We start from the raw sequence: 10855 nt of genomic DNA, 5'->3' as shown, positions 1-10855 counted from the left end.
CACACACACACACACACACACACACACACACACACACACACACAATGATTCCTGGATAGGTAATGAGATTACCATGCCTACAGGCACATACAATCCCACAGGATTTCCTCCCTCAAGTTTAATTTGCTCTGAACATCTGAGATTTTAGATTTTCAGGTCCCATCTAGTCATTTAGTGGACTTAACTTTGCATTCATTTCCCAGGATCCCATGCTGCCACTGTTTGAAGGTGATGACTTAAGGATACTGGCCCAGGAGATCACCAAGTCTAGAAGCCTCCTCAAGAAAGCCCAGGACTTCAGGTGTGCCTAACAGGCTGTCCCTCCCACGTCTTGCCACCCAGACCCTGGAGACCTTCAAAATAAAGCCCACCTTGGACATAGCGCCTGTGCTCCAAAAGCTTGAAATGTGGACCAGACAACTGTCTCCACCTTTAAAATTATTTTTTAGTTAGCATGCAAAATAATAGGTTTGATTATAGTATACATATACACCATCATACTTTGTTCATATTAACCTCCAATTAACCACCTTGTCCCCCGTCCTCTCCCACAATTGTCCTCCTCCTCCCCTCAAATAGTCCCCCTTCTGTTTTATGTCATTTAAAACAAAAACAAAAAAGCACACGGCATTGTTTTTCTCCAACCCACCCCCTATTACCCCCTCATGGAGAACCATTTTTACTTACCTTCTGCCTTCCAGATCACAGCTCCAGAAGAAAAACACTCTGGAACCAGAGGTCACTCTTTTCTAGAACATGTTCTCAGGTAAGGGAAGGAGTGGATGCCAAGGGCCCAGGCACATGCTGTTTTATACACAGTTATAACTGTGGGGAGGGATCCAAAACTGTGATTCCTCTGACCAGAAAACCACTCCCTGAGCACACCTGACATAAAGGGCAGGCTGACTTAGAAAGAAGCGGAACAGGAAGGCACCTTTCTTTGCGTACGCAGCCTCCCGAGGTCTACCTCACTCTCCTGCCCAGTCCACCAACACCCTACACTGCAGCTACGAGGTTGTCACTCACTGGGAAGTCCGGAGTCAAGCTCCTTGCCTTGGGACATCTTTCTTGCCATCCTCTGCCTAGTGACTCCTGTTCATCCATCAAGACACAGCTCAGATGACATCAGCTCTACTGTGAAGATGCCCCCGGGATCCTTCCAGAGCTGGGAACCTTCAGGCACATCTGGAAGCTTCTGGCCTTCTCTGGTAGCATCCTGACCAGCCATGCCTCTTGTGGCATTCAGCACATGCAGCCACGATGCCCTGCTTGATGTTCTAACTCTTCTTGATCATGACTCCCCCAGGAGACTGCTGTCTTAACTATCCATGAGTCCCCAGAACCTACCACATCACAGACACGTGGTAAGCAGTGAGCACTCAGCTGAGTGTGGGAAGCCAGTTCTGGATAGCAGCCAAATGAGGACCACCACACTGGTCCACAGGCCACAGCAGTCATTGGCAGCGCAGCCTTGGGGGAAAAAACAGTCAAACTTCATCACCACCCTAATCCCTGCTAAGCGAACTGAACCAAAGACTACTCTGGAACTCAGTCTAGAATGAATGCTCTGCCCAAGCCTCTTCATCTTTTGGACCTAGCCCTACTGTAAATGAATAGAGGTGTCATGTCATCTGGGATCATTTCCTAAAATGTAAAAATGACTTTTATTTCATTGAATCAAAATGACTTTAAATGCTTGATCACTGTTGGTGGGGGAGGGAGAGTAAATTGTAAATTCTGAGCGAGCTAAAATGTTATTAATAGACTCATATCTAGCTGAGTGTGATGGTACATGCCTGTAATCCCAGCACTCAGGAGACAGAATCAGGTGGATCTTTGTGAATTTGAGGTCAACCTGGTCTACCTAGCAAGTTCCAGATCAGCCAGTACTGTCTCAACCCCCATGCAAAACAGAACAAAAGAATCATACCCAGATTATATAAAGAACTTCAGCAGGCCGAGCATGGTGGTGCACGCCTTTAATCCCAGCACTCGGGAGGTAGAGGCAGGCAGATCTTTGTGAGTTCAAGGCCAGCCTGGTCTACATACATAGCGAGATTCCAGACCAGCTGGGGCTGCAGAGAGACCCTATCTCTAAAAAGACCAAAAAAAAAAAAAAAAAAAAAAAAAAAAAAAAAAAAAGAACTTCACAATGTCATACTGCAGATTTAAATATAAACTATCAATAAAATGCATGAAGTGAAAAAACAACTTCAGATAAATATAAAATAAGGTAAATATTCTTATTTTTAAAAAATGGACAGTGGGAACTGGAAAGATGGCTAATGGAAAGATGGCTCAATGGTTAAGAGCACTGGCTGCCCTTGTAGAGGACCTAGGTGTTGTTCCCAGCACCCACATGGTATCTCACAATTATCTATATAACTCCAGTTCCAGGAGATCCAACACTATCTTCTGGCATCTGGGGGAACAAGGTATGCACATGGTGCACTTATGTAGGCCAAACACTCATATACATAAAATGAAAATAAATCTAAAAATACGTATTTTTATTTATTTTTTATTTTTTTATGTATGAGTGTTTTGCCTGTGTGGATGGAAGTGCACCCATGTCATGTAATGCCTACAGAAGTCAGAAGTGGGCATCAGATCCCCTAGAACTGGAGTTAAGAATAGTTATTAGCCAACATGTCGGTGTTGGGAACCCAACCTGGGTTGTCTGCAAGAGCAGCCAGTACTCTTAACCACTGAGCCATCTCTCCAGCCCCCTAAAAAGTTCTTTAATGGTCAGTGATTGAAACACACAATGGTAAATGTATAAACAAAAATATAGAAGTGCTCAACCTCGGGGCTGGAGAGATGGCTCAGTGGTTAAGAGCACTGGCTGCTCTTGCAGAGGACCTGGATTCGGTTCCCAGCACCCACATGGCAGTTAACAACCATCCATAACTCTAGTTCCAGGGGATCTGACACCCTCTCCTGGATTCTTTGCACATCATACATACATGGTGCACTCACATACATGCAGACAAAACACTCATACACATAAAGTAAATAAAAATTTTTTAATGTGTGCAACCTTTAGGGGTAAAACTCACTGGTAGAGCACTTGCCTAGCATGCACAAGGCTCTATGTTCAATTCCCAGTAACATGCACACACACACACACACATACACACACACCCCACCACCACCACCACCACCACACCACACACACAATACAATTGAGCTAAGCACAATGGTACATGACTGTAATTTCAGCCCTTGGAAGGTAAAGGCAGGAGAATCAGGAGTTCAATATCAGGCTGGGCTACAAGAGATTTTATTTTCAAAAATCAACCCCTTAGTATCCCTTTAAAAGTGGGGGAGAACTGGAGAGATGTCTCAGTGGTTAAGAGCACTGGCTGCTCTTGCAGAGAACCCGAGTTAGATTCCCAGCACCCACGTGGTGGCTAATAACCATCTGTAACTCCACTTCCAGGGGAATCCAGTGCCCTCTTCTGACCTCTGCAGGCATTGCATGACACAAGTGTACATACACACATGTAGGCAATACACTCACACATAAAATTAAAATAATAAATAAAAAAAAGGAAATGCCAGGTGTGGTGGTGCATACCTTTAATTCCCAGCACTCGGGAGGCATAGCAGGTGAATTTCTGTGAGATCAAGGCCAGCCTGGTCTACACAGTGAGTTCCAGGCCACCTGGGACTACAGGGAGACCCTGTCTCAAAAAAACCAAAACAATGAAAAGATGCTCATCATCCTTACATATCATGGAAATGCAAAATAAAGTCACAATGAAATACAGCTACAACAAAACAACTGACAATGTCAAGATATAGTGATTGGGACGCTCATATTGCTGAGATTGAGGTCAGGGAAAGAGAGTGAAAATTGGTTCAAACATTTTGGAAAACAATTTGGCAATTTCTTCTAAAGCAAAACATATGTCTGGTATATGACCCAGCAATCCCATTCTTAGAGAAATAAATGCAAGACTGTTTACAGTAGCCTTATTTGTAAGAGCCCCAAACTGGAAACCACCCAACATTCATGCAAATAAGCTAGGATACATCTGTATAGTGGCAAACTATAAATTAATGGAAAAAGAATGAACCACATTCAGTAAGACACATCAAACTCATGAGCAATGTAAACAAAAGAACCAAACACAAGATGGAGATGTGGCTCGTTTGGTAGAATGCGTGTCTGGCATGCACGAAGTCCCAGGTATAGTGATGAACACCTGTAATCCTAGCATCATCCTCAACTACACAGTGAGTTCAAGGCCAGCCTGGGCTATATAAGTATCTCTCGCTCTAAAAAAAATTACACCTAAGAGTACATGCTGACAATTCCACTTATATTACAGGCAAGAACAGGTAAAATGAATTATTTGGGAGAGCTGTCACAGGGGAGCATATAGAGCAGATATGGGAATATCTAGGGTGCTAGGTGCTGGAAATGGTCTCTATCCTCATCTGAGTGGCAGTTACATTGCTGTGGTTTGGATATAGTTTGACTATGTCCTCCAAGAATTCATATGTTTAAGTGTGTGATGGTGTTCATAGATGAGGCTTTGGGGAGGTGACTATGGTTAAACAAGGTCACAAAGCTAGAACCCCCATGATTAAATCCTGGTAGCTTTTCTTTAAATTTTTTATTTTTTTTAATTTTGTATGTATGAATATATTGCCTGAATGTGTGTTAAGTGCACCTGTGCCGTGCAATGCCCGCAGAGGTCAGAAGGCAGCTTTGGATTCCCCTGGGACTAGAGTTACAGACATTTGTTAGCTGATATGTGAGTGCTGGGAATCGAACCTGGGTTCTCTGCAAGAGCAGTCAATGCTCTTAACCATTGAGCCATTTCTCTATCCCCTAAATCCTGGTAGCTTTTTAAAATATATATTTTTTATTTCTATTTTTTAAATGTGTATGAGTGTTTTGCTTGCCTGTAAATGCACCCATGTGCAATGCCCACAGAGACCACAAGAGGGCATCAGATCTCTCTAGCTCCAAATCCTGGTAGCTTCATAGCAAGGGACTCCCAAAGAAAGACACACTGTCTCTTCCTTGTGAAGCCCAGTGCCACTCAGGACACTATCAACAAGGTCTTCAGCATAGGCAGCCCCTTAACTTTGCATCTCAAGAATGCTGAATCTGGGGTAGGAGAGATGGCTCAGCAGTTAAGAGCAGTAGCTGCCCACATGGTGGCTAATACAGCTGCATTTGCATACATGCAGACAACACACTCATACACATAAAATAAAAATGATAAATAAAAACTATTTTAAAAGGAACTTTGAGCCAAAACAAATTTCTTTTCTTTACAAAGTTACCCAGTTTCAGGAGGCAGAATTGTTACTAATCTGAGCCAGGCTGGGCTACATAAGGAGTTTAAGACCAGCCTGGGATCCAGATATAGCAAAAGTCTATCTTGGAAAAAAAATTCATAAGATATTTAAAAACACAGTTTAACTGGGGAGTGGTCCATTCCTATAATCCCAGAATTCAGAAGATTGAGGAGGAAGGATTGTGAGTATAGCACCAGCTTGGGACTATGTAATGAGACCTTATCTCAAAAGAACAAACATTCAAATAAATAATAAAACATTCAGTTTGCTAAGACTTGACAAGATCCTTCTTTGGCCAGACTTTGCTGTGCTCAATCAGACAGCTGTGACCACAGCTCCTACCATCCGGGATCACCATAAACACAGGGAAAACAGCCTACACTGGTCATATTAGTTTGCCAGAGCTGTCCCAAACAAAGTAACCCAAACCAAGTGGCTGAAACAATATAAATGTCTCGAAATTTTGGAGGCTGGAAATCCAAGATCATTGTCCTGGCAGAGCCAGGCTCTACTGAAGGCACTCGGAAGGATCTGGCCCAGACTTCTCACTTCTAATAGCTCTGCTTTGGCAACATAACTCCATTCTTCACCTGATGCACTCCCTGTGGGCATGTCTGTGCCCAAATTTCCTGCTCATTATTTTGACATCTTTTGTAATGAAGTAGGAACCCTTCCCACTCTACTGAGACCCCATCTGAACTAGTTCTATGTGCAGTGAGTGATTTGCATTCTGAGGTACTAGGAGTTGGAGTTTCAACATATGAATTTGGTTGGGAACACAACCCATGAGTTGTGAGTGGTGATCCTCTCTACAAGCCAACCAACACCAGGAGCTGGCATCGGGAATACGAGTCCTGCTGGTGGAAAGAAAGACCAGAGCAGATGCCAGGTTTGTGGAGTAGTGATGGAGAGGAGGCAGTTTTGAATCCCAACTTCTCATATAATAACAACTACTATTGGTTGAGCACCAACTGAGCAGCAGCAGATTCAGGTTCTGTGTTTTCCATATCCTCTATTACATCAACCATAAGCTCACAGTGTCCTGAGTGTAAACTACACACCATTTCCAGTTTGTGGATGAGGAAACTAAGCCTTGTAGCTGCCCAAAGACACACAAGAAAGTGACAAAGGAGCCAGGCACATCCCAACACTCAGGAGGCAGACCAGCCTAATCTACATAGTGAGTTCCAGGCCAGTCAGGGTTACATAGTAAGACCCTGTCTCAAAGAAAAAAAAAATAAAAGGCAAAGGACTGACAAGATGAGTTGGTGGGTAAAGGCGCTTGCCACCTGATGACCTAAATTCAATCCCTGGAGCCCACATGGAGAAGAGAACCAGCTCCTGCAAGTTGTCCTCTAACTTCCTCATGTGCACTGTGGCACACACATGTGCTCACACACATAAATATAATTTTTTAAAAATGGCAAAGCCAGGGGCTGGAGAGATGGCTCAGCAGTTAAGAGCACTGACTGCTCTTGCAGAGGACCTGGGTTCGAGTCCCAGCACCCACATGGCGGCTACGAACTGTCCTTAACTCCAGTTCCAGGGGAATCCAAAGCCTTCGACCTCCGAGGCATTGCACAACATGGGTGCACTCACATACATGAAGGCAATATACTCATACACATAAAATAAAAATAAAATACTTTTTTAAAAAGTGGCAAAGCCAAGACTTAAGTACCCCATAACCTGTCCCCACCACACATGGAGCCCGTTTTCTGAACCTTTTTCCCTGTCTCTAAAATGGGCTGAAACAGAATCATGAAGATCAAACAAGATACCTTACCACCTGGCACACGGCATGAGCAGCCTACGGTTTGGGGTTTCCCTCCCTCTTCTATGCCCTCAGAGCATATGAGTGGAGATTTTTCAGTGGTCTTTTCAAACTAAAGTGACCAACATGCTCCCTACTCTCTGCCCTGATGCTTCATTGTAGCAGATGTGTGGCAGACTGGACAAATGCCCACCCCTCTGCTGATGTCACTCAAACATGAGTTTTCCAGAGATGGTAGAGCCATCCTGTTCCCCAGCACAGAAGAACTCAGTAAAATGGAATGGTATAGATCCAAGCCTGGTGGTACAGGCTTAATCCCAGCTCTTTGGGGGACTCAAGTCATGAGGATCACAAGTTCAAGGCCTGCCTGGGCTATAGAGGGAGTAAGTAAAAAATAGGCTGAGGATGTAGCTCAGTGCTAGAGCACTTGTCTAGCATGTGTGAGGTCCTAGGTTGCATCCCCAGTACTGCAGGGGGGTGGGGAGGAAGGGTGAAAGGATATAAGAAAGGTACATAGATGGGTGGAAGGAAGGACAGTAAAGTATATGAGCTGAATTGGGTAGATGAAAGTTTGGTTGAATAGCTGGCAAGATAGACAGGTGGAAGTTGATGGATAAGTGAAAGGATGCATGTATGGATTGGTGGATGTGTGGGTGGATGGATGAATAGATGAATGGGGATGGATGGGTGAATGGTGGATGAACGATGGGGATGAATGGGTGGATGAATGGATGGGGTGGATGAATGAAAGGCTGGATGGATGGTTGACTGGAAAGTTAAGAGGTGGACTGATGAAAAGTTAGATTGATATGTAGGTGGAAGTTTGAATGAACAGATGCAAAGACAGATGAAACTGACAGGAAACTAAATGGATGGACATTAAGATTAGTTTTTTTTAATGGGTGGGAAGATGGATGTGTAAAGAGAGGCATGGGGGGGCTGGAGAGATGGCTCAGCAGTTAAGATCACTGAGAGGGCCAGCACCCACATGGCAGCAACCGCCTGTAACTCCAGTTTCAGGGGCTCTAACGCCCTCTTCTGGCCTACGCCGGCATTGTGTGACACAGGTGCACTTACATGCAGGCAATACAGTCATGCACATAAAATAAAAAATGAATCAAAACACGGAAGCAAGAAGGAAAGCTGAGCGTAGTGTAGAACAGATGGCTGTGGCGTAGAATCCGCAGGACCGAGGCCTGCACACTGCGCCTGGGTGTTTTTTCCCCAGAAGGGCAGCCGGGTCACTCACAGGTAGCCTCTGCCGGGCTCTGCTTGGAGGCGCCGGGGGCGGGACCGCAGGGTGCAGGCAGGCAGGGCGGTCCCCGCAGTCAGCCCGCCCCAGCTGGCGCTGTACAGGTGGCGCTCACCGCGGCGCGGAGACACAAGAGGCGCTAGGAGCACGCAGCACCGCGGGAGCCTGAGCCAGGTGAGCGCAGCGGGAGATGCGGTTCTAGCTGGGAAAGGAGGATTGGGAGGATGGGGATCCGCCCGGTCCATCAGCTGCCTTCAGAGTGGGGCCCGTACTCCTTCCTGCCACCAGGAGCTGAGGCATCCTGGGTGGACCCTGCCAATCCCTGCCCTTTTCTCAAACCCCACTTTGGAGCTTCCTGGATTCGAACTGAGTCCTTTAACGATCTTCATTGTGTTTGTTTATCATCATCATCATCATCATCATCATCATCATCGTGTGTGTGTGTGTGTGTGTGTGTGTGTGTGTGTGTGTGTGTGTAAGTTGAGGTTGGGTCGAGTTCCCTGGCGCACGTGTGGAGGGAAGTCAAAGGACAACTTTTATGGAGTCGGTTCTCACCACTCTTCCGTGAGTTCTGGGGATGGAACTCCTGTTGCACAGCCCTGCACCTTTGCCTGCTGAGCCACCGCCTTGACCCTGTTGTTTGGGTTCTTTAAAATTCTGTACCCCAGACTGACCTGAAACTCACTACTAATCCAGGCTGGCCTCAAACTCGTGGCAATCCTCCTGCCTCAGCCTCCAAACAGCTGGGATTACAGGCGTGGCCAAGCTCCACCTTTTATTATAACTCTTTCACAATCTTTTACAATTTTCTAGTCCTGCTTCCAATTCTGGGAGATGGGAACAGCAGTTTTTACTTCCTGGGATTGCCAGGAGACCAGTGTGGCTATAGCCAGGCTCAGTCCTGAGCTTGGATGGAGAACAGGCCCCTGTGTATTCTCTTAGCCTCTTGCCAAGCAGTTTCAGGCACTGGGGACACCCCCGAGCAAATCCTTCGCAAAGGCTTTGGTGTCTTTTCTCTCACGACTACTGTGTGAGGTAGCTGGAGCAGCCAGGATGACTGGGGCCCATTTCACAGCTGTGGATACTGAGCTGATCATACTAAAGAGCACGTCCAGTCTTTGCCATCATAAGACTCCCACAGACCCTTCCCCAGAATAGTCCACTCTGCCTCAATAGAGGAGACTTTCCAGCCTGGAGCTGCACCTTCTCTCCTCCTTGGGAGGCAGGTTAGACCTCATCTGTGCCAACTCTAGTTGGGGTTGACCCTCCCCACTGCTTGTATGGGACATGGCTGAGTTCTTGTCCCAGAATTTGGCAAACAGGATAATGACAGAGGAGACAAAGAGGAAGTTCTTATAACTGTCAGGGTCCCTACCCTATGACCACCACCAGCAACAGCAACATCGGTCAGTGAGTCAGTTGGTCAGTCAACAAACACTTGCTCTTTTTTCAGTATGCACCGTGCAGGGCAGAGACTCACCTATCTTTATCTGTAGGACCTGTGGTACACAGTCACCACTTTTATAATGATAATGACTTGGCCCCTGGTCCAGCCTGTTGCTCAGGTGGATAGGGCTGGGGAAGGACTGAGAGCCTAGTTCATTTTAAGCCTAGAGACAGGAGGACAGGATTCTCAGAACTGGTCCCTGGGGCCCACAGACCTGACCCAGAAGGCTACAGGGCTCTTGGACAGACCTTATGTCAACCAGCTGTGCTCCTGAGGGACCTGCTGTCAGAAGTGGGTGAATCATAGACAAATTTGGGGGGTTCCATGTGGTTCTCCTCTTCCTCCTCTTCTTCCTGTTCCCCCTCTTTTTCCTCCCCTGGTTCTTCCTCCTTCTCTTCCTCTCCTCTCTCCTCTTCCTCTCCCTCTTCTCCTCCTCTTCCTCTTCCTCCTCCCCCTGGTCCTCTTCCTCTCCCTCTTCTCCTCCTCTTCCTTTTCCTCCTCCCCTGATCCTCTTCCTCTCCCTCTTCCTCTTCCTCCTCCCCTGATCCTCTTCCTCCCTCTTCTCCTCCTCTTCCTCTTCCTCCTCCCCCCTCTTCCTCCTTCTCTTCCTCTCCTCTCTCCTCTTCCTCTCCCTCTTCTCCTCCCCCGATCCTCTTCCTCTCCCTCTTCTCCTCCTCTTCCTCTTCCTCCTCCCCCTGGTCCTCTTCCTCTCCCTCTTCTCCTCCTCTTCCTCTTCCTCCTCCCCTGATCCTCTTCCTCCCTCTTCTCCTCTTCCTCTTCCTCCTCCCCTGATCCTCTTCCTCCCTCTGCTCCTCTTCCTCTTCCTCCTCCCCTGATCCTCTTCCTCCCTCTGCTCCTCCTCTTCCTCTTCCTCCTCCCCCCGATTCTCTTCCTCCCTCTGCTCCTTCCTTTTCTCGTCCGCTCCCTTCCTTTTCCCCTCCTCCTCCTTCTCTTGCTCCTCCCGCTTTTCCTTTCCCTTCTCTCCTCCCCACTCTCCCCCCTCCTCCTTTTCATTCCCCTTTCTCATCCTCTTCTTCATCCTCATCCTCCTCTTCTTCCCTGC

General features: G+C 46.8%; 2 protein-coding genes across 2 annotated transcripts in view; both read left to right on the top strand.

Moving 5' to 3' along the window:
* Vwa3a (von Willebrand factor A domain containing 3A) overlaps positions 1-1830 on the top strand; it is a 59024-nt gene extending 57194 nt beyond the window's left edge. Inside the window, 3 exon segments of the mRNA XM_008843831.2 lie at positions 204-301; positions 702-766; positions 953-1830. Coding sequence (XP_008842053.1) covers positions 204-301; positions 702-753 — 150 coding nt within the window. The 3' untranslated portion in view covers positions 754-766; positions 953-1830.
* A 7893-nt stretch (positions 1831-9723) lies between these two features.
* The window catches only part of Sdr42e2 (short chain dehydrogenase/reductase family 42E, member 2), a 20484-nt gene continuing 19352 nt past the window's right edge, over positions 9724-10855 (top strand). Inside the window, exon 1 of the mRNA XM_029568672.1 lies at positions 9724-9755. Coding sequence (XP_029424532.1) covers positions 9724-9755 — 32 coding nt within the window. The remainder of the gene's footprint in view (positions 9756-10855) is intronic.

Source organism: Nannospalax galili, unplaced genomic scaffold (genome assembly GCF_000622305.1).
Source record: "Nannospalax galili isolate Female #2095 unplaced genomic scaffold, S.galili_v1.0 scaffold381, whole genome shotgun sequence".
Taxonomy (NCBI): domain Eukaryota; kingdom Metazoa; phylum Chordata; class Mammalia; order Rodentia; family Spalacidae; genus Nannospalax; species Nannospalax galili.
This window is presented reverse-complemented; position numbering and strand designations above follow the sequence as displayed.